Source organism: Miniopterus schreibersii, assembly GCF_964146895.1.
Source record: "Miniopterus schreibersii genome assembly, chromosome: 9".
Taxonomy (NCBI): Eukaryota; Metazoa; Chordata; class Mammalia; order Chiroptera; family Miniopteridae; genus Miniopterus; species Miniopterus schreibersii.
Window position 1 is genome coordinate 1,321,564 of NC_138118.1, and position 27,288 is coordinate 1,348,851.

General features: G+C 45.0%; 1 protein-coding gene across 2 annotated transcripts in view; it reads right to left on the reverse strand.

The window, feature by feature from the left end:
- The window catches only part of RBM33 (RNA binding motif protein 33), an 87,620-nt gene that overhangs the window by 15,816 nt on the left and 44,516 nt on the right, over window positions 1-27,288 (reverse strand). For both annotated transcript variants that reach the window (XM_081147440.1, XM_081147439.1), the window contains exons 10-14: window positions 18,767-18,899; window positions 18,037-18,380; window positions 16,520-16,798; window positions 14,908-15,195; window positions 11,382-11,996 (exon numbers count right to left, since the gene is read on the reverse strand). In XM_081147440.1, the coding sequence (XP_081003566.1) occupies window positions 11,382-11,996; window positions 14,908-15,195; window positions 16,520-16,798; window positions 18,037-18,380; window positions 18,767-18,899 (1,659 nt within the window). The remainder of the gene's footprint in view (window positions 1-11,381; window positions 11,997-14,907; window positions 15,196-16,519; window positions 16,799-18,036; window positions 18,381-18,766; window positions 18,900-27,288) is intronic.

A 27,288-nucleotide genomic window follows, 5' to 3' on the forward strand; every position in this document is an offset into this window, starting at 1 on the left:
AACCTGCCCGAACTAATGGGACCTAAGAAATAAATGAGATTAAAAGACACTGGGCTTCTGGCTACGGAAGCAAGGAGAAATCGGCAAAACTGCACCACCCTCCACCCCACCCCCATAAGCATGTAACTGGACAAAATGAGCATTTCAGGACTCCGGAAACGGAGCAGCGAGTGCGGTGGATAAAGGGCAGGTGGAGTAGGAAATCCCAGAAGGCTGACCTGAAACACCTAGCAGCACCGTCAGCAAATTCACTGGAGGGGATGGGGAGCACCCACAAATCTGATGACCTCTGGTCTCAGTCCTGTTTGCAACAACAGTCGACTAGCCAGAAATCCTAGCCAGAAATCCGAGAAACCGAGGAAATTCTGGCCATGTAAGAGCTACTGAAGTCCTCCCCACACTGCCGACAGAGCCTCGGGGCAGTGGCAAGAAATAAGAGCCTGAGTGGGCTGCAAGTGTCCCCTCCGACCCACACAGACCACCAGCCGAGGGCCCCAGGTACCTGGACACAATCTCCCTGAATAACTGACCACTAGGCTATGCAGCAACAGGGTCAACCCCTAGGAAACTAGACTAAGAAATCAGAATTTAAAAACTGGGGGAAAAAATACTTTGAACTGAAATAAAAATACAACATATCAAAATCTAGAGGATGCAACTAAGGCAGTTATATCAGAAAGGAAAAGACATCTAAAATCAGTAACGTGAACTCACATCTGAATCAGACAGAAAAACAAAAAGAAATCAAATCCAAACAGAAGGAAGGAAGGAAGGTCCCAGTGACAGGCGTTGACACAGCAAACAGAAAACCAACAGAGAAAATCAATGAAACCAAAACCTGGATTTTCGCGATCAACAACACTGATAAGCCTTTAACTAAACAGACCAAGAAAAAAGGAGAGAAGACACAAATGACAAGATCAGGAAAAGAAGAGGGATCATCAGAACTGGCACTACAAACATTAACAAGGGTCTTGTGAACAACTTTATATCAACAGTTAGACAATTTCAATGAAATAAACTCCATAAAAGAAGCAAGATACCAAAACTGATTCAAGAAGAGACCATTAAAACCCTGCGAAGACAATGAACTCATTAAAAACCTCCCAGAAAGAAAAATCCAGGCCCAGATGGATTCAGTGATGAATTCTATCAACTACTTAAGGGAGAAAGACAAACCTTATCCAATCTCAGGAAATAAAGGACAGTACTGCCTGGAGGGTTGGCCAGTGCAACAAAGGGTCATGAGTGCGATTCCCAGTCAAAGGCACATACCTGGATTGTAGGTTCTATCCCTGGCACTGGTTGGGGTGTGTGTGGGAGGCAACCAATTCAATGTGTCTCTCTCACACCGATGTCTGTCTGTCTGTTTCTGTCTCTCTCTACAACCCTCTTCCATTCTCTCTTAAATAAAAAAAAAAAAATCAATGGTGCCCTAGCCGGTGCTCAGTGGTTAAAGCATCAGCTGGAGGATGAAGGGTCCCAGGTTCGATTCCAGCCAGGGGCACACAGCTAGGTTGCAGACTCGATTCTGGCCCCGGTCAGGGCGCATGCAGGAGGCAACCAATCAATGCCCGCCCCCCCCCCCCCGGAATGCAACAGAAAAAATATCCTTGGGTAAGGATTAACAACAGCAAAATAAAACAGGAAAAGGAAGGACATTCCCACTCATTCCTTGAGGCTGCTATTACCCTGATTTAAAAAAAAAAAAAAAAAAAGCCAGACAAAGACATCAAAAGAAAAGAAAGCCACAAAAGAATATACCTTGTGAACACACATGAAAAAAATCCTCACCAAATATAAACTCACTCAGCAACACAGAAAAAGGGCCATACACCAGAACCAAGTGAGACTTGTCCCAAGAATCAAAAGCTGATTTAATGCTGGAAAACCCATCCAGGGAGCAGACCACTCAGGGAAGGCAGGATCACAGGATCTCCCACACTGAGGTAGGAAAAGCCTCCATCAGGAACCCTCACCAGACCAGGAGCAGGAGGGGCTTCTATCAACCCAAGAAACACCTGCCACTCACATCACACCCAGTGGTGAGAGGCCCAGTGCTCTCTCCTCAGGACCAATCAGCACACCTGTCACCTGGGGAGCGTCTGGATGCTAGTGGTCCTGGGCTTTCATCCAGAACCATCTGATTAGAAGCTCTAAGGCTGGAACCCAGCATGGCATAAACGTCTGCAGTACCAGGAGTGTACCAGGGTCGGCACAGACATTGTCTCCCTCAACCCTCCCCACGGTAAACATCATCATCCTCACTTGGCAAATGAAAACCCAAGGCCCTGGGTCACACAGGGAGCGCTGGGCCTTGCTGCCCCCTGGTAGGGGTGGTGCTTCCAGTCCCACAACTGCTTCCAGCTCAGCTGTGGAAACAGGAAGACTAACCATCACCCAACTGAATTAAACGAAGAACAGCTACGATAATGCTGTGCTTCTGCATTTTTCTAAAAACCATGCTAAGCTGTCAAGGCTTAACTGTAAATAACAATCTTTCATTTTGTAAGAAAACCAAAGTGTTATTTTCCCCAAGTGAGAGAACAATTCTTCCTTCTCAAATTCTTGGGGAAATTTTAAATTCCAGAGTTAAACTACTCTTTATGAGTAAAGGGCCAAACTGTTCCAGGTGTGGCCAGGAACATTTCTTCACACCTAACTCTCACAGAGACAGGCCAAACTGAATGCACACGTTTATGTAGGAGTTTGCTAGAACTCAGACATACGGTTACAGCACCGCAAGCTGGAAACTCAAAAGTACTGTCGATTCAAATTAGGAATTTCAGAATCCTGCTGTCTGAACGTAAGGAAACAACTGGTCATCTGTGGATGGCAGATTATGTTCTAGTCCAAAACAGTGAGCTCACTCTGAAAGTGGATTCCTCTGAGTGGACAGGTCACTTTAAATTCCTCCCACGGCAGTGTGCTTAGACATAATTTTAAATATCTTTCACTTCCTCCAAAACAGATGAGAAATAAAGAAGTTTGGTCTATCTTACACCAAACCGTATATTCTTTGTTGTTTTTTCCCTAAACAATTATCTTTCAATGTATTATAAAAAACGTATTTTTAGAGTAGTTTTTCTTAAATATAAAGGCACTACCTGAATTAAGAAAGCTTAGGGAATACTTTTTATCACCTTAATCATTACAAAAAGTGTGGTTCGTAGCCACCAACATGATGAGCAGGACAAATTTATTTATAACGGATGGTTTAAATGTACAGATAAAAAGGCTTTATTGATACTGTCAGGGCATCCTGCAATTTGACAGATCAAATCTTATTTCCATTCTTGAAGCCCATGAAGAAGTGGTATCACCAACTTGCATTCACTAGTGAGCACATTGATTAATCCCTCTCTATAGAAATCTCAGCTCTTGATTACACCTATCAGACGCTAAGCAGCATTATTCTGGAGTGACAACACTTTGACAAATTCCCCAACCATTTTTCTCAGCCTTTGTGGCCCTGCTAGCTTGTATTAACCCTGATGAAAAATTAATTTTCCTTATCTTCTCCTAAACCCCAAAGTCCAAATCCGCCAAACTGGCAACTCTTTCTGTAAAGGTATTATGAAAACCTCTAAAAGATTAATTGCATGTCTTCAGGTGACATTAAATTAATTTCTGTACTCATGACAGACACTTGATACTCCGTACTGAGAGGACAGATAACATTGTCAGGACACACAGAAGGACAGTGGTTGGGGTCCCAGGGCAGCCTCTTGTGAATTCTCCCTCCGATAAGGCCTACTTCACTGTCACGGCAAGGCACGATCCCACAGCCCCCAGACCTCCGCGCACAGGTTTCTATTAACCACAACAATGCTGGGCCTCACCCTATAATCTTCAGAAGCTCACTGAGAATCTGGACAACAAATATATGCATGCTATATGAAGTTCCTTAGTACAAACACATTTAAGGCTCTATTTTGCCTTTGAAGGAGAAAAGGTAAGAGAAACAAGTGGGCTAACACTCTCATCCAGGTTCCTCGGTCAATTCCCTAATTAAAGCTGCAGCATGAGATGAGAACACTTCACCTTTGCAGCGTTCACCTATTCTCTGCAATAAACTATCCCGACATATGGCGAGCATGCAAATGTTTCAACAATGTCCATCTAAAATGCTTCCTACAAAATTCTGGAATGGGTCCACATGGGATGAGCTGGGACAAACTATGGGGCAGACAGACCTCGGAGCGCTGAGGCTTCCTGAGGAGAGCTTGGGGGGGCACACACACTGGGTTTGACAGCAGGTGACAACACAGAGACTCAAGGGCTCTCTCTCAACATGCTCCCTCCCCGAGATTTGTTAGGTTTGAGGAAATCTTTAAGAAGCAAAATTAACTGGCCTTTGGAGGAACAAAGCAGAGCCCCGAGCCTCTGAGGGAATCCTACCAGACTCTCCAATTCCAGCCACATGAATCTGGGTCTAAAAAGGAGACAACTGCTAACGTGGAACTGTGGTTCCTCCAGCCACGGAGCCATGGACTGAGGCTCTTCCAGCAAGAGCCCCACAAAGGGGTGAGGCCAAAGGCACTGCAAGGCAGAAGCTTCCAGCCTGCCCTGGCTGAAAGCGGCAGGTGGGCAAGATAGGAGTCGGGCTCTCAGGTCCCAAGGTGCCCCCCCCCCACCAGAGCAGTGTCTTCCCCACTCAGTCTCCCTCACCGGCTGATCTTCCCATCACAGGTCTGTCCTTTACCACCTCATGCCCAACTGCCTTCTTCTGGCCCCCAGCGTGGCCCTCCCTCAGTTAGGAACAGGCTGTGGCTTCCCTGCCACAGGAACTTTGCACGTGCTCTCCCCCCTCTGCCCAGAGGGGTTTTCCATCCCCCTGCCCTCTTCACTCAGCCATTGCCTCCTCTCCACTCAGTCACTTCTTTAGGCCTCCCTATCATACACCCAGGTCACACCCAATGTCTGCTCTGACTTGCAATGGTGACACACTGGAGTCTGCTCAGTGCCTGGGTGCTGAGGAATTGCTCTTTCTTTGCAGCTACACACAGAGCTCCTCAGCCCCAAGTCAGGTCTGCTGCAACAGCCACTGCCAAGGGCATCTCCACGTCTGCCAAGGAGGGTGGGGGCCTTAAGAGACCTGCCTGCCACACCCTCCCTCCCTGCCATACCTTCAACCTCAGTCCTGCCATAACAAAATCCCTAACCCTAACCCTGGTCCACAGAGACTCATTTTTAATATTTAAATAGTGGTGTTTAATCCTTTTGGAATTCTCACACAAGGACAATCATTCGAAAAATGAATTCAATGCAGCAAAAAGCATTTTCTACTCATGTTGATGACCTAATTCAAGAAATGTAACATACAACAGAATCCAACCAATGCAGGGGGTCTCCTAATTCACTTTCTGTCTTGAAACTCACTGTAGATGAACAGATATGCTGACAGGGCCCAGAGGCAGTGACACCCAGAGAACAAGCCTGGGTGCTCTCCACCATGAGGACACAGTGCTGCTGCAGAGCGAGGCTCAGAGGTGAAAAGAGGAACCTAACATTCTACACCAGAAAGCACGGCTGTGTCCAAGAAATGCTGGACAGCGCCAGCTTACAGGGGCGCTCCCAGGTCAACCTGGGGCCATTCCAACACCCAAATAAATGGTAGTAACAATTCACTGGATAAAATAAGAACTCAAAGTCCATGTTGCTATAATAAATGAGCAAATAAGTGAGCCAGGGCAAAGAGAAAGCTATCCCAGCAGGAGCACGGCAGCGAACAAGCAGTAAGGCAACGCTGGCACGAGAGATGCCGGTGCTGCAAACACGCTGCAAATCCACAAGCAATGGGATCCTTAGTCTCAAAGCTCTTCCCATGAATTACTTATCCACTACAAAGGGTGAGACTGCAGCTCTACAGCAGGGAGACTTGGCTGACACCATCTGATACAAGCAATCAAAGTGCCAACACTGGACAAACCACTGTTGGGTGCCTGCTGGTAGGACGCCGTGAGGAGGACAGGATATCCTTCTATGCGTCTCTGCCAAAAACACTAGCCCAACACCCATCACGAGGAAACAGGAGACAAAGCAAATTAAAGGACATTCGACAAAATATTTAGCCATGTCTCCTCTTTAAAAAGGTCTGAAGAACTGCTCCAGATTAACAGAGGTTATAACTGAAATACATGGTCCTGGGCTAGATCCTACACTGGGGAAAACAGGACTGTACAGGAAGGACACTGTTAGGATGACCGATGAAATCTGAGTATGTACTGTGGGTTAGGGAGCAGTACGGTATTCATGTTAAGTTTCCTGGTTTTTTTGATCATGTACAACTGTAGCTTTGTAAGAGAATATACCTCTGAGGTAATAATACACTGTGTCTCCAACCTACTCTCAAGTGGTTTAAGAAAAAACGTGTGTGTGTTTATGTGTAAAAGGACAAAAAGTGAGAAAGTAAAAAAACAAAGACAGCAAACACAAGCCACTGGTGACTCTGATGAGGGTGTGCAGAATACCTTACACTTCTTTTGAAACCTCTCTTAAAATTATATCAAAATAAAATGTTTTCTGCCCCACAGACAAGGTCAGATATGTGCACATCACCTCTTCTACCTCTTCAGAGAACACCTGAGACGACCTTCTGAGCGGCAGGAGCGGTTACAAATGCAATGTAACCCCCCAAGACGAGCCCAGGCGACCTTCTGCAGGGGACCTTGGCACTGCGCTCTGGCTGCCCTCACAGTAAAACCTGAGGGCTCACCCTGGACAGCGGGCTGTTCTGCCTGCCGGCTTCGTTGCTGCTCCCACTTCTCTGTGTGGCCAGCAGCACAAAGGAATGTTGACTTAATTTGCTGCCAAATTCTTAACATTTTTATCACCACGATTAGAACAAAGCAGTGAATTCAGAACTTGCTTTCATTTTCTGAAAGAACCCTGCACTGCTGCTCTAAATAAGCCAGGTGCTCTTCCTTAAACTACAAGACAAGGGTGGTACTATTTATTGAGCTACTACCACGTGCTGCAACATTTAACCCTCGCAACCACCTGGGAGGAAGCTAGCCCCATCTTCCTGAGGAGGGAAAAGGTTCACAGGGCCAGGTAACTATGGTCACAAAGACACACAGGAAACCGCAATGCAGACCAGACACATCAAAGTTACCCCAAATTCCCCCTAAGTGAGAGGACAGAACTGCAGGCCGAATTAAATTCCTTAATAAAGGAAATTCCTGTGGCTTGTTGTAATTCCTTTTTCTGGAGTTTAATCACACAAAGAACAGCTGATGAGAACAATAGTACATTCATAATAAATAAACATTTCACAACTTACGTTACTCTGTTATTATCTGAGTAGTTTTTCTGGATTACATATTAGTTATGGACAAAATTATGATTTAACAAGGTTGCTTTGGTGGTTTCTGAGGATTAAATACTTAAAAGTAGCTTTCTCAGAAGTGAGCAAACAGGGAATATTTTCATCTTTTAAGAAATAAATAGAACCATTCCAAACAGTTCTTTAAGTAGATGACTTATACATAACATTTTAGAAGCAATATTCGCCAATACATAACACTCTCTAAAAGCAGCGTTAACTTGTTCCTTTTGTAACCTCACCTAACAAATCTAGACAATAATGTGTGGGGGAAAAACTAAAATTCACACACACAGATTGAGTAGCTTTAACAAAAGGTCTGTTTAAATTTCAGAATCTCCTAATGTTCTCACCCCAAAGTTTCAGACATACAATTTAAACTAATTTGATTTACACAGGAATGTTCTAAGATATATTTATAGCACACAACCAGCTCCAGCTCCACTTAGCCAGGACACACTATCAAGCGCATCGAGAGGCTGGTGGCCAGGTGGCTGCTGGAATGTTACCTGGCCATTCCACACGGGTTCTAGAACAGGGTTGACGGAACCCAGCCACTCTCCAGTCCCACCCGTCATGATACTTTTTCGTACCTCATATCCTCCTCAACACACTCTCAGTCAGTAGTGCCAGTCGGGGTTGGCCAGCACATGAAACTGAGTCATCAACCTGCTCTAGAAGCCCCACTAGAAATTTTCTGAATCAACTCTGACAGCTGCAGACTCTCATTGGAAACAGAGTATTATCCTTAATCAAGAAATAAGCAACACTATGGGAAAAAGCAGCAGCAAAAATAACTATGACAAACAATGGTAAAGAGCAGAGGACTCAGAAGCCTAACTCTACCAGTCAGCAGCTGTGTGGCCCTGGACTACCAACACACCCTCTCTGAGCCTGCCCAGGCTCCCTATAAAGGGAATAACAGCACTGCCTCATAAGAATGCGGAGACTACCTGCTAACACTGGATAAACAGTAGATACTATGACCAGGAGATGGCATGAAAATCAGACTGCATTTCTAGAAGCCTCAGGAGCACTCCGAAAGGAATACGGACGTTGACCAAGTACCTGTGTGTTGGAAGCTCTCATTCATTCCTCACAGCAACCTCATTTACAGACTGGAGACTGGGTCTCAGAAAAATGAAATGCCTGCTCAGGGTCCCAAGGACAATTAATAATAGGCAACCACCCAAACACAGGTCTTCCTCATCCAAAGCCATTGTGTTCACCGTATCCATGGTCGTGCATAGACGCATTCTCTCAGTCCCTCCCGGCAAGGGAGCGCTTCCATCTCTAAGCTCCGTGAACGGGAATTTCCGAATGGCCAACAGCGAACAGGATTCAGGAGAGAGCCCATGAAGAAAGTGAAGAATGACTGTGAGAACCAACAGCAAGAAAGAAACCCTGCTAGTTCTGTGTGAGATGCTTCCTGTGCCCACGATGCACCCGCTGTAACCAAGAGGAAAGATGATTATGAACTAACGTCACGTCAAAGATCATCAATGGAATAGCAGACTAAAAAACCTGCCTTAAGACACAGGCTCTTTCACTTTTCAAAAAACCCAAATGTAATAAAAATCCAAAGATGAATCACTTGATCATAAGTAACGGGATATGGAAACTAACAGAGAGACCTCTGCACTGATGCATCATCGCCTCGCAGGTCAGCACAGAGAACCCTGACTACGCTGTGAGGCACTTCCAACCTGTGTGCAGATGAGGGCGAGCGAGGCACCCTGCTCCCTAACAACCCCAGGACACACCCTGACCGGATCACCACCAGGGCCCTTCCTGGAACAGTACTGCAGACTGTCTCCTGTCCTGTCCAGAGCCAACTACTGGGACCAGGAGACCACTGATGCAAAGAGTGATGTAATTAACTATATCAGTGCCAGTCTAGGTCAGAAAAGAGGGAAGGAAATAAAACTGACTCCAGAGTAAACCTCTCTAGGAAACATTATAAATACAATACATACTGTACTTTTGTACTAACAGGATGTAAAAAAGCTCATCACGAAAATACAAGAAGAGCACAGACTGACAAAATTAATTACGTTAACTAATAATTACCAATTGTTAATTAATTATATCAGTTAGTTATGAACCCGAAATACGTAAAGAACACTCTGCACAGGAACAGTATACAAAATGATCCTCCCAAACGCAGAGCCCCTGCCAGAGCCAGACTGGAGTTGCCAGTTCAGAGCTGGGCTACCAGCCCAGGCCCCGGGCATTACGGCCACAGCTGAGGGGAGAAGAGATAGGACCCACAAGGACAGAAATAAAAGTCAAAAGAAATGTGCACACCCCAACACTTAACAGAACTGTTTCCTTTCATATCACCTGAAATAAGCAAAATTATGAGCATGTTCTCTTAAAAATAGTTCCTACCCACACACACCACACACACCGGCCATTGGAAAATACTATTTATTCTAGTCCAGAGAGACACAAACGAGGCATTTATCCTCTGATAGTCGAAAGAAGTCAACATGCTATTGGAGGAATCATTGGAATAAATTCTAATGGGGATTTCAGACTTACTACCTAAGAATTAAAAAGAGCTAAAAAGCTACTCCAACGTTTGGCAGATAATCATTTTCATGTAAAAGTCCTCTGTTGTTTTTCTGTGTATTGTAAAATTATAAAGCATGGTTTTAGAATATAGCCTGACATAAAATGTCTTTTTTTCCACTGTAGAAAAAGCAAAAATTTAAGTAGATAAATTCTTTGACATGAAAGGTGTTGATTAGTTTGAAAGCTGTTCTTTGACGCGGAGCTGTGCCCCCACCTCCCCGCCGGCCAGGACCCTGAGCACACTTTGCCTTCACCAACCACAGCCCAGCCATGGTGGCCCTGGGAGAGGTCTATTCCCAACCTTGGCCTCATGCCCCCTCCTGTTTATAACTCGAGAAGAAAAGTGAGACACTGACAAAGTGTGCTTAAAACAAAGTGAAAAGCAAAAGGCCACAGACACTGGAAGCTGATTAATCCTTGAGGTCTCGTCTAAAGATACCAAATGCATAGAACAGTAAAATAATTTGATGGAATACAAACCATCTGCTAATCAACATTTCACAATGAATGGAGGTGAGAAAAAAACAGATTCAAGTAAAACAAAATTACAGGTCCTATTGAATACGGAATTTCCACTTCATATTATTCTATCAGAAATTTTAGTCCACAGGCATAGAAATAAAAGCAATTAACACTGTACCAAGTAAACAGCTCACAAGTTTCCCTCAAACAAGCACAGCTCAGGACGTGACACCACATGTGCCCTTCATGGTCCTGCGTGCACTGTCCTCCTCAAGGGCCTGAGGTGTATTACAAGCTGTGGTCTGTAAAGTCATCATTACGGGCTGGTTCCCCTTATTCCCTCAGTTTAGAGACAAACCACACGCACCAGGGAGCACTGTGACAGAGGACAAGGATTCCACAGACCATCCAGTACATGCTGCTGAATCCCCTGTCAGCATAGCAAGGAGAAACCCCCTTTTAGAAGGAAGCAGTATTCTACACTTGGCCTCCTGACAGGACAACCTTCTGCCACGGGCATGTGTCTGCCTCTGCTCAAGTACTGAACTTGTCCAACCTCCCCTAGAAAATGGCATGATTGCCTTAGGGAAAACGACCTAAAAGGGCCACTGTCACAAGGAGACAGAGAGGAGGTGTGCTCACCTCGGACAGACAGCAAGGGGAAGGCCACCATGGTCTCACTCTCGAACTCTGCTCATCCCACTGAATCTAAAGCTACACACAACAAATCACTTGCTTTGTGGTAAAGGAAATTTTATGTTTAAAAAACAAACTTGATAATTCTACCACAAAGTATCTACAAAAAGCAGCTAAAACTGAGGAAAGTCTAAGTAAAGGATCATCACGTGGGCTTCTACTGAGAGCCGGAGACAACTGAACACAGTCAGAAGGGCTGGTCCACGTAACTGTACAGAAGCGACCAGCCCTCCCTCTGCTCACACACCTGCTCTGGGAATCAGGACGCTCTACGTGAAGGACGCAGAGATTGAGAGGCACAGTGACCTTGTCAACTTACCCCGCCTGACAACTTAATCACCCTGACTTTGGAGCTGACATGCGGCCCATCTCCGCCACCGCTGTTCACCCGGTGCATGACAGTTCTTTTGGCACCAGGCTTGGGGTCCGGGGGCCGGCCCTGGAGCGCCGTCACTCGGGCAGTCTGTGCTGGGGGTGGCTCATCCCCGTCCTCAGGCTGCGCCTGCATGACTTTGTGTCGCAAGTGCTTCAGGGGTCTCACCGGCTGCCCGGGGTACTGCATGTTAGCACCAGGTGGCACAAAGTTGGACGTTTTGGGCTGAAGATTTGAAAGAGCAACATCTTGGTTTTTCACAAGAAGTCTGTTTTTCACATTCGGTCGGACCTGGGCACCAGGGAAGGGTAGCAAGGGGTTTCCATTGGTGGGCAACGGCAACACCGGCTGCTCTTCCCGTTCTGCAGGGCCCGCAGGGGCGCAGAGTTGCTGCTGCTGCTGCTGCTGCTGCTGCGCCAGCCTCTCCAGCAGCTCCTTCTTCCTGGCTCCGGCCTGCTGCTGCCGGCGCATCTCCTTCTGCTTCAAGATCTCCTCCCGTAGGCGCTTCTGCTCTTCTATCTTTAGGCGATACAGCCTCGTTTCTTCATCTTCCTCAGGAAACTGGAACAGGGAGCACGCACAGTTTACTTAGTACTGCTACAAACTCAGAAAATGCAAAATTCCAAAACCTTTTCGTTCAAAAATTTGAAAGACACTTTAAGTATAACTCCTTCCTCTGGGGAGGGGGAAAAAATTACACAGCTAAAGCTAATTTGGAAAATCTTATCAGAATATTAAAAATGAAAGAATGTACATTTCTATTCATTTATAAGTTTGAAACCAATTAAACCATTCATTTAAGATATCAAAATATGTTTTGAATGGAAATGGTCACAGCAGGGGCTGTGCTGTCACACAGGTTTTATCTGGCTCTTCTCTGACGAACCAACAAAAGGTGGGTGTAAATGACCTGAAAGGGCCTGATTAGAACTATTGATTTTTCGTACAGAATTTCAGCCTGATCTCACACTCATTTGTCACAGAATAATTGCTTGTAATGAACAGCACAAGTCAATCTCCCTGACCTTGAACTCATGCACTCTCCCCAGAATCAAAATGCTGCCAAAGGCAGTATTGGAATATTAATGGTATATAGGGAAAGTTTTAATATGCCGGCCCAAGCCATTCTGAAAGTCTATCCAAAAAATCTCGGAAAAGTATGGTAATTTTCATCAAAACATGCAATGAGGAAAGTTCATTATAAGTTAAGCACATGTTAAAAATTGCAATAATTTTCTTTAAAAGCATCACAGATACACTCGATCACAGATGCTTCACAAAAGAATGTCATAAGAATTAATCTACTGAGAGGTCATCCATTAACAAACAAACCTTAGGAATTAAGACCAATACGTAGCTGTACACTCCATGGGTGCCCCAGAGCCTGTGCCCTTGCCCTATAGGACAGCGTCAGGCCCTCACCAGGGCTCACTTGTCATTTCTGACCAAGTCGGTTATCTAACTGCAAAGTCTAGGACAGATGTGAAACAGCAAATCTGAAGGCGGATGAGGTGGACAGTGTTAAAAAAGTGCAGGGGACAGGGCACTCCGGGAGGGGCAAACAGCTGGGGAGCAGTGACAGGTCCAGAGTCCCACTGCCTCAGATGCAGGAGCAGTCGCTGAGATGTGTCCCCAAGCAACTGAGAAAGAATTAATGTATGTTCAAGAACACAGGTGGGAATACTTCTAAATGGGTTTGTCACTTATCGTATCATTATCGATTGGGTGAATCTAAGAAAATAAACTGCTAAACAAATACAATCTATTTTAAGAAGTAAAAAAATTTTACTCCTGGTCCATCCAATGTGCACAGAAAACTGAAAGCAAACAAATGAAGACACGACATACACATGGCCACTTGCATGGTCCCTTTCGTGCAGAACACCTGGCTGCTCTACGGAAGACAGATGCTGCAGAGCCTCTGAACCACCGGTATGGAAGAGATGGTGGAGAGTGGCAGGCAATGCCTAAAAGGCCACTCCTCATTTTATTTAGACTCTGTTGTTATAAAAGTGCATGTCACTTGATTTTTCTGAACCAAACCATTTATAATGAGTGGAGAGCTGACTATATGAACTAAAAGCAGGATAAAATTTTTAGCAAAGATTTCTTTTTATAAAGTGCCCCAATCCAGTCTATAAATCTACATTTTTTCATATATTGATTTTAAAACCAAAAGCCACCCTTCTTTTAGTAAGAGCTTATTAAATGTCAACCCAGTATTCTGACTTTGTATTGACACTTCTGATTAGTAACACATTCTAACTGCTGCCACAATTTATTAGCAGAAAATCTGACTAACCTCCAAATTTAACTGATTAAAAGATAAAACTGGTTTTTATATAACTAAGAAAACATGACTTGCCTATATTTTTATCAAAGGAAACTTTTCATGCCATTACTTTTATATTAGTTAATACATGATACTGATTACATTCTACATACATTTCATCAATACCATGTCCCAGGTACACATACCCAAAGGTTAAGGAAATAGAGGCTCATGAGAAGTGAAGGGACTTGCTCAGGGTCACGGGGCTGGCACTGGTGGGTCACCCCGAGGGCGCGTTTCTCACCTATGCTGCACAGTTTGTATCTGCACTTCTGGCAAAGCCCAGGACTAAATCTCGACTGCACGGAAGCATGAGACAAGCACAGCCATGTCTTTTCCAGGAGACCAGTGGCCTCATAGGGCTTGTCCCAGATGCAGATTTTACTCATATTTAACAAGAGCTACTTAAAAAGTCCATGAGCAAATCTGTACTAACACTGAATAGCCCCTACACAAAAATAGTCAAGTGCAAATAAGATCTCAAATCCAGAACCCGTCACATCCGACCTGCAGTTCTGCTCATTCACACATTACCCTGTTACCATCTGCAATAATATAACAAGTCAAAGTAACATCCCTTCAAAAAAACAAACTTATTTAAAGGCCAAAAGTAAAAGTGGTCCTATCTTCCAGTCGTGCACAGTGTAAAACAAGAAAGTCATAGAAACATTAATGGGCCATACTAGAAACCAGCTCACCACAGCTCAGGGGCCAAATGTGGCAAAGCATGGACTGTTAGCAAGGTTTACTGGAACACCACCACTCCTACTGATGCGGGAACTGTCTACATTGCTTTTGTGCTAAAAATGCAGAGTTGAGCATTATGAGAGTTAGACTATCAAGACTGAAATTTTTATTATCTGGGCCCTTTAAGGACCTGTTTGCCAAGCCCCAATACATACAGTCTTTGTAGTGTACAACTATACCTGTGTAAGGACATAAACACCATCTAATATTGCAACCAGTGAGAATGAGGTGTATGTTATATGGACATGACCGTGAGGTTAAAAGAAGGAACCAGTTGAGAGAAAGAAAGATTTGGTGAATACCTCGGAGGATCAGAGTGAACTAAGAGGTACAGGTGGAATATAAGGCTTCCTGTTTGAGGCCAAATATTACTTTTTAACAATAAGGTCCTACCTCTGGTTCTGCTTTTGCTTCTTCCTTAGGTTGACCCTGAGGGCTAACGGGCTTAGCCTTCACGTCTGTCTTCCCCTGTGCGTTTCTGGACCCCAGCCCAGGCCTCGAGGATGGTGATGTGCTGCCCGTCGGCTTTCCATGAACGCCAGGCGTGGATGCGCCACGATTGTTACTCAGCTCCATGACATGCGACGGCGCTATTGGTAACTCACGCAAGTTACTGTTTCTGGGAGCAGTGGGTTGCAGCTGCTGCAGTGGCCGTTTGGTTACATTTTGAGAGGTTGTATTCTATCACAAGAAAGAAATTCAAGTTACAACAGGAAACGGAAGAAGGACCACAGAAAGGTACATTATTAGATACAGATATTTAAAAACCATTCTAATTAGTGACTTCTCTTTCAGGGGCAGACACTTCTCCCATTGGTCAACCCTTTTTCATGATGAATGTTCCATGTTCAGTGCAGAAGCACACCCTGCTGTTAAGGACCAGGACTGCGAAGGGGACAACACTGCTGACAGACACACAGGCTCCAAATTGTGGAACTCACACCAGGGGAGTGCAGGTGGAGCTTGAGTCTGGGGACAAAGGACTCTGTCTGCACAAGGAGTCGGCAGCAACACCCATAAATTTACAGTGGACCAAACAGAGAATCGAGCATTAAGTCAGTGCCCTCCCTGGAGGAGAAAGATACCCAAGCGTTTTATCCAAGAGGAGACACTTGGTCATGTACATCCAACATCTGGGGGTTTACAGACGTGAGATGGCTGGGAGGCTTCTGCTCTCAGATCACTCGCTGGGGTCAATAGGTAAGGACACAAGGTCAGGCATATGGTCTGCCACTGCTCTAACAAAATAAAACCCTACTTACAAACCATCGTCTTCCCAGATCTGGAAATCCTTTCTTACTTCTTATGCCATTTTAGTCTCATTGTTACTTTAAGAAAGATACAGGTACAAGAAAACTTCAGATTAAAAGTAGCTAAATGACATGCTTGAAGCTTGAGGTCACAAGGGACAATATAAAAGGAAAACCCAATTGTCACCTAGGAGCCTACAACTCTTACCCTTAGATTCTTTATAAAAAGGTCAGTTATTTACTGGAGAACGGGTGGTAACAGTGACTACCAACTTTTATTTTTAAAGCCATATGCTCCCCAGTTTCCTTCCATGACCAACCACACACTGCTGACGGTCTCCAAGAGAGTAATCTCACAAGTCAATGCACAACTAAAAACAAGCTCCATGAAGGCAGGAAAGCTGCCCCTTTTGCTCACTGCTGTATTCCCAGGAACTAGAGTGCCTAGCAACGGGACATTCATTCCTGAATTCATTTACTTATTTACTCAGAGCCCGAGAAGGCAGCGATAATCTGTGCATCAAAAAGTAAGCCACTGGCAAAGAGAGAGTGACTATCCCCCGAAACTACTTCCTGAAGTTATGTGTCTGTTACCAGTATCATCACTACAGGAATATGCAGATACAGAAAAGCAAGAGGCTGAAGTAAACAACACAAGGAGAGTCTTTCAGGCACAAAAGAGATGCCATTAATTTCTATAGTCAAGAAAACCAGTGTCTGCAGCTGGTAGACGCTGGAGACAGGCGGACACTCACATGCCTCAGCCCCTGGCGCTGGGGGCACTGCATCCGACTGCTGTTCTGCTGAGGCTGCGCCGTCTGCATATGAGGCCTGAACTGGGGCTGCGACATGGGCATCAAAGGTGGCGGGGGGACAGACAGGTGGTGGTGGTGCTGGTGCTGCTGCGGCTGGTGAGGAGGCTGGTGCTGCGGCTGGGGGGGCGGCGGGTGCTGCGGGGGAGGCTGCAGCGGGGGCTGCTGCTGAGGCTGCGGCGGGGGCTGGTGTGGAGGAGGAAGCGGGGGGTGCAGGGGCCCCTTCCATGCCAAAAGAAAGAGAAACAAGTTTATAAATGCATATACTAGTTACGTTCCTGTTCAGCCATTCCCTTAGAAACCCCAACACCAGAAAGAAACTTGAAGCAGTACAAATTTCATTTCTCATTTGTTGATGAAGATAGTATTATATTTGCCCTAAGTCCTTTTAATCCTAAAATTCCAAGGATTTGTCCTAAGGAAGTTACTAAAGGTGCAAACATGACCTCTAGGATGCTCCCTGCAGCACTCTAAGAACATGTGCAACACAGCGATGCCATAAATGCAGCCTGGGAGGCAGGTCTGTGTGAGTGACAGGTAGTCCCTGACACGAGAGGATCATAACCACAGGCTCACTGCAGAGAGGCATGCTGAGGACGGTGCTCTGGAGACTGAGAACCAGGAGCACTCAAATAGTTCTGCAATAAAGATGTAGTCACCGTACATTTTTTTTTTTTAATAAAAAGAAAATCAGAGATGTAGAAGAGGGTCAAGGGGATATATATGGTACGGAAAGAGACTTGACTTGGGGTGGTGAACACACACATACAAAAAAGAAAAACAAAAAAACCATTTATCCTATTCTAACATCCTATATAATCATTTTCCTCTTTTCACTTCAAATACATACCCTATGTGTCCTAAACAGCTGAGTCAAGCTTACCAGCATCGTGTATTTTGACAGCAAGCTTCAAGTACAAACAGAAACGTGCTGGGTAAGGAGGCACTCAGGCATCAAGGCCGCCCATGAGACAGCCCACCGGCAGAGGGCACTCAACTCATCCAACACAAGGAAGGGACAGCACACTTCCTCCCAGCAGAGCCTTCCCCTGCACATTGCAGGAACATCAGCTGACAGAGAACTTTATCCACTGTAAACCATTTATAACTTCCAGGATTGAGCAAAGGTATTATCAAAACACACCCTAACTGTACTAGCAGTACAGCCACTAATACAATGTAAAAATCTTAATAGTGAACTTTTTCATTTCCCAAAATCGACAATCACCTTTTCTCCTACGATTAGAGAGATAAACAGTATTCTCAAGAGATTGTCTGTTGTACACAGTACATTTAAGATTAATAGCTTATTCTTTAAATAACCTCCACATCCTAGCAGACCAGAATAAAAATGTGAAACCTTGTCTTCAAAAACACCGAACTCAGAACTACAGTAAACTCCCCTCCTCCACGAGGCCCAATGGCTCCAGGGCCCACCCACTCCTACCCTCCATGCCTACCTGCAGGTTAGGCTGTGCGTGCGCGGGCAGGAATGGCTGTCCAGGCCCCGGCAGGAAGGGCTGTCGAGGAGGAATGAAAGGCCGCGTGGCAGCAGACCCTGGCTGGCTAAAATGAAGCAGGCCCACGGGACCTGGAGGCTGCAGGGCGGGCCTCACAGGCCTCTCTCTGGGGAACACTGGCTGCTGTCCTTGCTGATTAAACGCTGGTCCAGGCTGAGTGAATGGTAAGGGACTGGGCGTGGGCACAGGGTGACTGCTGCTGAGAAGTGTAGGAGGGGGTGGCGGTGGTGGGGGGCTTCGCTGCTCCAGAAAGAGATGACTCGGGAAGCGTGGGTCACCTGAAACTGAAAGGCACTGGATGTCACCCTCTGTATAGAACCCGAGCTTCGTAGGAAAGTGGGTGGTGCACAGTCTTCCTATGGACAAAATCACAAGTGGTGGCAGGGTGCGAATGCTTGGAAAGAATCCTAGCTTTTCCCTCTTCTCGATTTGCTTCACTAGTCATTTTCTGTAACTGATTTCCTTTTCTGTATGAGATGTTCACATTTCAGATACCAGTCCTCTCTGATTTTAGTTAGCACTGGAAACAACAGGCAGAAGTGCTAGGGCACAAGAACTAGACACTCTTAGCAAAATCTCCTTGTGGGAGCTAAAGTCAGTTTAGAACAGAAGTGTGTTCACTCACATCACCCACCACAGCTTTGTTCCATTACTCTGCCCCGTCCTTTACCTCCTAAGAAGAAAGGGTCTCGCTCCTGGGGAGGGGGTGGCGCTCTCCACTGGTCCTGGAGAGGAAGCCGTGGGGGTTGGCTGAAATTGTTGGGAACAGGTCCAGGGGTGTGCTGTGGGAATTCTGGAGGGCCCTGAAGAACAACAGAGAAAGATGATGAAAGGCAGGAAAATAACCCATACAAGGTCCCAAGTTTTCCCCTGGAAACATCAAGTAACTAATCTCCCACAGCTCCTACTTCCCCAGTTTATAACTACGTTACAAAGCAAGTGATTCTGCCATATGAAACAGTCAAACATCAAAATGCAGCATCTAAAAATTCCATGTTTTCATACGCCTACAGCACCACAAGACTTTTTAAGCTTACTGAAATCCACGCAATTATTGACCTTCTTGCCCACTCATCCGAAAGACAAAATGTCTCCTTTCCACGTTCCTGACATTTATCTTCTCAAACGTGCTACTCTTTGCTACCTTTTTAACACAACCATAAGCTACAGCTATGATATTGCTTTACTTCAAAAGAAGAAAAAGAAACTGAATTTAGACTGTAACAAAAATTAGCAATCTCCGACAAAACAGGAAAATGTGAAACACTTAAGAATCCACACTACTACAAAAGAAGTATCACACGGCTGGATCCCACTGGATAAAACACTCTAAACTCTTAAAGATTAACATTATTTAGTGGCTAAATGTTACCAGTAGAACTCTATAGATAAAACGAAAATTACTTCATTTTCAGTTGATCTTTGGAGAATTCAAAGATTTTTTTTAAAACAGGCATTTGCTTAAGAAAGCCTCACACTTTTGGAGGCATAGAAAGGCCTCACAATGTCTTCCCTTCTCCAGAAAGAACTGCATATCACATCAAAATAAGTTTTATTTAATAACTCCTCATTCCTTGATACTCAGCCGTTATTTCTCAACTTTTAAAACCACACTCCGTTCTCATAAAATTCTAATGCTGCTTCTGTCATTTTATTACTAATACAATCAGCTGTTCCCTCTAGATGTGACAACATTTCAAAACACTGAAAATGCTTTTGCGAACTACACGTGCCTTCCTTCTTACAGTACCCATGGCACTGTAAAAACATTGCAACATGAGCACTAGTATAATCACAAACACCTAAGACCCATGACATTATATGACATTAAAAGATTATGTTTAAACACAAATATTACACCTTTATAAAAACAGGTTATTAGGTATTCATTGAAACCCCTCAAGGTTAAATTCTTATCGTCTTTGTTACTTTAGGTGAAATCTAGGAAATTCTCACCTTACCAAGGCTTGACCTTAGGGACTGTCACTTCTCACCTCTAGATTAAAGACATCCACTAAAATACTACCAAAGCAATAAACGTCAGAAACTGAGAAGTGTAAGACTTACAAGAGAATACAGAAGGTATGCAACCATCTTACATTAGAAAGCTTCTCCACCCCTCACAAACGTATACATTTCCTCATGCTAATCTGGGACTTCACTGACGTAATGCTGTGACACAGATATCCCTCAATATTTAATGCTTTCACTACGGCAGCGTGATGCTAGGAAGAATGCTCTGACAGCATGGCTGCCGCACACTGTTGCTTATGTTCAGGAGGACTTCCAGTGAACCTGCCTCCTTTCTGCCACGGCCACATTCTTTCTTCTTGTTTTTGTTTTGTTTCATTTTTATATATTTTTTTAATCCTCACCTGAGGATATTTTCTCCATTGCTTTTCAGAGAGAGTGGAAGTGAGAGAGAGAGATTTGATGTGAGAGACACATCAAGTGGTTGCCTCCTGCACGCGGAGATCGAGCCTGCAACCAAGATACACGCCCTTGGCCAGAACTGAACGTGGGACCCATCAGTCCATGGGCCGATGCTTTAGCCACTGAGCAAAACCAGCTAGGGCTTTCTTCTTGTTTTAAAAAGATTGTTATTTTGCCCCGGACGGTGTGGCTCTGTGATTAGAGTGTTGGCCTGTGCACCAAAGGGTCTCAGGTTTGATTCCTAGTCAAGGGCACACAACTGAGTTGCAGGTTCAATCCCCGCTCAGGTCAGGGCACCTAGGGGAGGCAGCCAATCCATGTGTGTCTCTCATGTCAGTGTCTCTCTCTCTCGTCCCCTCTCCTTCTCACCCCATCTAAAAATCAATGGAAAAAATATCCTCAGGTGAGGATTAATAAAACAAAAAAATTCTTATTTTTTGTTTGAAGTCAATGAAATAGGTACTGTGCATTTGACATGTATTTCACCAGGTAGCTTAGATAAAATATGTGTTATTAAAGGATTCTAAAATTCAGCATTACTATTCTATCTTTAGTTTCATATACCTGTAATATTTGTGTTTTTTCTCACACATACACATATTTGAAAGCAGTTTAAAATCCATCTTCAAAATTTTCTGATGATAATAAATTAGCAACCAAGGTCCTGTTATTATTTCAAAAAATAAAATGTTTAAACCATTTTTCTTGGAATGGCACTGAAAATAAAGTTAAAAACTGCCTGCACTCTGGTTGGCAGCAAGGTTTGACTGGTCACCCGGTCTCCACACATGCAATCTGATGACCAATCAGCAACCCTCATCCTCAAAAAACCCTCTTTCACTTAAGCAGCTGATTTGAACTATTTCCATGTATACATGACAGCCCCTCTTCTCGGAGAAGGGACACCAGGAGTTTCAAATAGGTAAGGGACAGGATAAGATTCGTTAAAATAATTTACAGGGAGAAATGCAAAACCCACATATCACAAGCATGCTAGTGAGACACCTAGAAGGACAGCACCGCAGCCTGAAACAAGCTACTGATGTAAATGGTTGAAGAAATCACTGGAATTAAATCTGTTAAAATGAAAAACAGGTATTTTTATGAGGTTTTAGCTTACAAATTAGTAAAATATTAACACCTACCTGAAGACAAATGACAAAACATTTTCTACCTTTAAAGTGCGATAAATGATAGCTTTCCCCAAATACTTGATTGTGGCCACTTACAAACAGATGTGTGCTGGTCTGCACAGGAGATGGGTTAGGTGGGGTGGATCTCAGCAACGCAAGGGTGCCTATGAAAAGCCCCCAAAAAGCCCCTCTCTACAGAAGTGGCCCATCAGCAGAGGAACTGCTGCCATGGGGACGGTCCAAGGGAACTGGCCTGGAGAGTCTCGGAGTCCAAGCCAACTCTTGGGGACAGCAAATTGAAAGACCACTCTCTTACTACATCCGGTCAGATTTTTCATTCAAAAATAGGAATGGTGCACTGTGTTACAGCAGGCTGGAAGCATTAGGCTACTGGGTCTGTACCTGCATCGGTCACCACTACTGAATGAGCTGTGACTTTGCTCACAATCACAAGATGCGTGGAAGAGGGCCCTGGCTTTGTCCTGACGGGAAGCATGGCTTTCCTCTGTATTTACTACAAGACGCCCTGGGAGTTACTGCTGCTTCTCTTACCAGGCCCACAGGTAACTGGAACATACTTGGTTTCTCCTGAAATCCGTAGTTATTTATAAATTCCAGGATTGCATCTTACTGCCTCAAGTCTCGCCCTGCTGCTGAGGCTCTGAAGAGTACTGGTCATGCGGCTGCCCCCCAGGGCTCTTTATAACCTCCTCTGCCTTCCATTAGAGTTAATTCCCAGCCCTCCCCACGATAGGTTTCCTCATTATAGATAAGGCCAAATGCAACCTGAAAGCAGACTGGCTTCCCCCTTGTAAGCAGGAGGCCTGCCAAGTTTAGATTTTGACTCTGCCATGGCTGAGCTAAGAAAAGTGTTCCCTCCTTAACCCCCTCCATCACCTTCCAGAAGGGCCTGCTAAACTACGAGAACAAATTCAAAGAGAGACTGAAGTCGTTAGTTTTCAATAAGAATTTCAAGCTGTCTGAGAACTAGGTACATTACTTCTTGGGTCTCTAAGCACTTTCAGGTTTCCTGGGAGATTATTTTAAATATTCATAACTTCTAAAGACATTTTTTGGTATTAAATTGAAAATATAGTGGGATCACATATCTTGCCCCCTTTGGAATTTTAATAGTGATTTTCATCACTTCTCAAACCATCTTTTCTTTTACTAATTTCCTTGTGCTGTCTAACCACATGCACACAGGCATTCAACTCTTTCGTCAGCAGCAGTATTTAACCAGAACTTTATTCTAACTTCTCAGTGATCCTTTATCTTAAAGGCGTTCATTATCTAATACAGTAACTGAGAATGCTCGACTGACGGGCCTGTGTCTGACCTTCCCACGCACTAGCACAGCCTGGAGCACGTGACTGAACCTCTCTGGGCCTCAGTATTCCCATCTGTAAAACAGAGACAACAGACAGTCTTATCTCCTGAGAGAAAATAAAGAACACGCACCAAGTACTCAAGACAGTCCCAGCAATAAGGAAAGCTCACTGGGTCTGGCACTGCCGTTTTTACACCACTTTCTGCAGACAGCATCCCACCATGAGCATAATATACAGCTTCTGACAATGACATGTCTCCTTATCAGATGAAAGACAAATCAGCGGTTCCCTTCTTGCACCCTCATTCTGAGTTCAAACCAGAGAGCCCGCACAAAGAAGGTGTTCCCCATCCCAGTAATGTACCTCCTAATCTCTCTCAACTCTGCTCCCACTTCTCTGTGCCCCTCAATGCTGGGTGATTTCCATGCTTAGCACAGAGCCTGGCGTGCAGATGCTTACAAATATTTAATGGATGGAGGGACGACCTGCCTATTTCTGAGAGCAAGGGGGGTCCCAGCCCCACTGAAACCTAGAATATGAAGCATGTTCAAAAGCCAGCCACCCAAAAGGCAGCATCAGTCAGTGAGTGGCTGGACACTTCAGGAAGGAAATAAAATCGGTGAGAACACAGCAAGGAGAGGCTGGGCACGCAACCCTGAGACTCCGGGCTGAGCAGACTTGGTGCACACACAGTGCACAAGGGCCCTCGTAAGCTGATGTGAACAGAACCTACCTTTCAGATTTAACTCTAGGACAGAAATCACTTAACTGGCACCATAATGATGTCACGTAATTAGAGAGAAAAGTGAGAGAACAAGGGAGAGTCTCCCTCACCTGGTAACTATCTGCCCACTTTTAGAGAAAGGTGCTCTCTGAAGAATAAAAGCTGGGAGGAGAACATGGGGCCCAGGTCCAGCACTGCAAAGAAGGGGCAGAGTACAGGCCAGCTCCACTTCCTGACTGCAGATCCAACCAGAGTCACATGCCTTTAAGATGCATGATACCCATAAAAACCACACAAGAGGTCCGGTTCATAAAAACCAGGAAGGACTCAGTGGTTGAGCATCAACCTAGGATCCAGGAGATCACAGTTTGATTCCCGGTCAGGGCACATGCCAGGCTCAATCCCCAGCAGGGGATGTGCAGGAGGCAGCCAATCAAGGACTCTCATTGATGTTTCTCTCTCTCCCATCTCCCTTCCTCTCTGAAATCAATAAAATATACATATATATATATATATATATATATATATATATATATATATATATATATTTTTTTTTAAAAAACACACAGGAGGCCCTGAGTAAAATGAGAAACCCTTCATTTTACTGAAAAGGTGGTGCTCAGTCCTAACTGCCCGCCCACATACACAGCATCCACCAGGCAGTTACACAGAGTCCGTACTAACAGTAAACACAGATCAACACTATAAGCCAGAAAATGCTCCAGAAAAAGTGACTATAGAAGTGAGCCTGTACAATGGCGACCATCATGCCACCCACACAGTACAATACAGATATAGGTAGACATCTATAAATAAGACAAATGTATAGTCATTCATAAAAATAAAATACATATTTTACTTTATAAAAAATGTTATAAGTATAAAAATATAAAGTCATTATACACACAGATATGTGTATCTAAATTTGCCAAAGTTCTAAGAAATGGCGATGACCTGAGAATAGACATCAACAGGAAAGAGTGGAAACTGCTGCAGGACTAGGGGTGCTAACAGAACACACACCCTTATTTATGGTGCTGCTGGTTTTACGGAAACACTGGCCTTCTTCCTCTAACCAGGATGGACACTGGGGGCTCCCCTGTCTGTGCTGAGGCTCCTCCCCACCCAAGCCAGACTGCATCTTGCAGCTGGTCCTGCAAGGACGGTGACATGTGGCCAAATTCTGGCAATGGGATGTGATCAGAAGTAATGTGGGACAGTCCACACCTGGTCAGTTAAAACCGACCTGCCTGATCAATCCCCACTCTTCCCCTCCTGCCAGAATGGAGCGGCCTGAAGGCCAGAGGAAGGAGCCTGGAGGGTGAGAACTGAATGAAGCCACTTCCCAGTGCCAAGCCGCCGAGGGTCTGGGGAGATCAGTCAGTGATCTCCAGCTGATACCCCTGTGCTGACACCAGAGGCTGCTCTCCAAGACTGTCTGACAAAGCCCCCGCTTGGCCTTCCACCAAAGGGCAGACAACTGGAAGGCTCCGCCCCTTCCCGCCCTGCAGCCCCAGTACCCTTACCAATCCTGGGCACCCAGACCCACCTGGGCTATGCTGCTGCCACACTCAGGCTCAGCCCACACTGCTGCTGCTTGAGTGGGTCAGTCCCCCCTACAACAGCCCTGTGGGGCAAACACTCCACTCACAAAAACCTTTCAAGCAGTTACACACCTTGCACTCAGCACCAGGTTAGAAAGCGATAGGGCCTGGGCACCGACCAGAACCACTACACTCTCTGTTGCTTGTTATCAACAGCAAGTGGCAGAAACGCATCTTCATGTTCCCTTACCTGTGCCAATGTTGGATGATCCCAGATGTATCTCACCTGTGGAGATCCCATGGCTGGCCTGAATGGGTAGAAGGCCTTAGCGGTTCTTCCCTGATCAACCTATGAGAGACCGTGGAAGGAGGTGGGACCAGAGATGCTATCTATAGCCTGAAAGAAAAAGTTGACTCAAGTTGAGTCAACAGGAAACTTCTGGCTCTCGAAGTTGGTTCAGCAGAGTAAGAATGGAAAAAAAGGATTTTGTGGGCATAATCTTGAACCTGTGACACTGGCAAAGTGTGGTACCCTGGGCCAGCCAGGTGGAGGAATGCGGGGGCCAGGCCCCAGAGAAGCTAACAGGCTGAGCTGTACAAATGAGGGAGCCGACCCTGAGAGAGACAGGGTTTGTGGTCAGCGCAGCCAGGCCCACCAGGAAGAAGCCCGTCTCCAAGATGACATACACCAGCATAGGACCAGGTGGCAGCAGGTTAGGAAAAAGTGCGGATAACACAAGACACTACTTAGAAGGCCAGTCTGTGCCCAGACAGTGCGGCTCCTGCTAGACACAGCCAAGAACGCCAGAGAGGACGCCAGGCCCTTCACAGCCACGACATGTGTCTATGGGCAAGAGAGCTCAAGAACCTGAACATTGAAATAAACTTGAAGACGCTAAGCCTTAAGGTCCTGAAAGCTGTTCAGGGACTGCTATCAGCATTGCCTTTGAGAACAGAAGAACATTTCACAGAGGGCAGGTAGCACTGTCCCCACACTGTTTTGTTTTGGACAAAGACATCCTTCTTCTACACAACTTACATTTGACCTCATGGAAAACACTGCTCAGTGTGTACCCAGTGTCCACTCTCACTTCTTCTTCAGTGACAGGCAGACAACACTGCTCAGCTAAACACTTCAAATTCCAAGCTATAGCAAAGGTGGCCCTGTGACTGGGCTGGGCCAACAAGACAAGCTGGTGTGTCAGATGGAACACGACTGCCTCACCTGCAGCACCTTCTGTCCCACCCACCTCCTCTTTCACCTGGAATTTGGTAAAAAAAAAAAAAATTATATATATATATATATATATGGGCAGGTCCCTGATAACATCACAGAATAGCTAATAGCTATACCAACCCAGAACTTTCTCATTTTTTATGTACAAACTAAGAAGCTTGGTATCTAAAGTCGCTGTTAAACTGAGGTTTCTGTGACATGAGAACAGTGTGTCTTCCATGAATGCAGTGGCAAGAAACAGGCAAAATAAATCACTTTTCCCTTAAAGGAGGAAGAAATTCGGGTTTACAGAGTTAAAAGTAAATGATCCAAAGTTACACCATCAATAAGTAACCCAGGACAGGAACCACATTTCCAGCCTCTGGGTGTATGAAGTGAGTGTTCTTCCTTCCCTGGCCCTGCTTCTGCTGGGACCAATCTGTCTTCACGTGGCTCAGAAAAAACCAGACTCCAAAGTCTGACACTGCCTCAGAGGTCCTCTTGATGTGACCATTATGTAACTTCCATCATTTCATGGGTATCAAGGATAATTACCAATTCCCTCTATCAAATACAGAACTACTTTAAGACTGTTACTGCTTTATGAATACCTCACTTAACACAACGTTTAGTACTAATGTAAATCTACCTTTTGAAAGAAAAGGCCACCTTAATCCTTTCAAATAATTGCTGTTTTGCTTTTCTTTATATCCCTTTAAAAATCCAAGGTAAGAAATTATCTTCTCTTTCACATAATTCTTATACAAATGGTACTTCCACGTCTTTGCATCTCTTGCTAATTACGTGATGT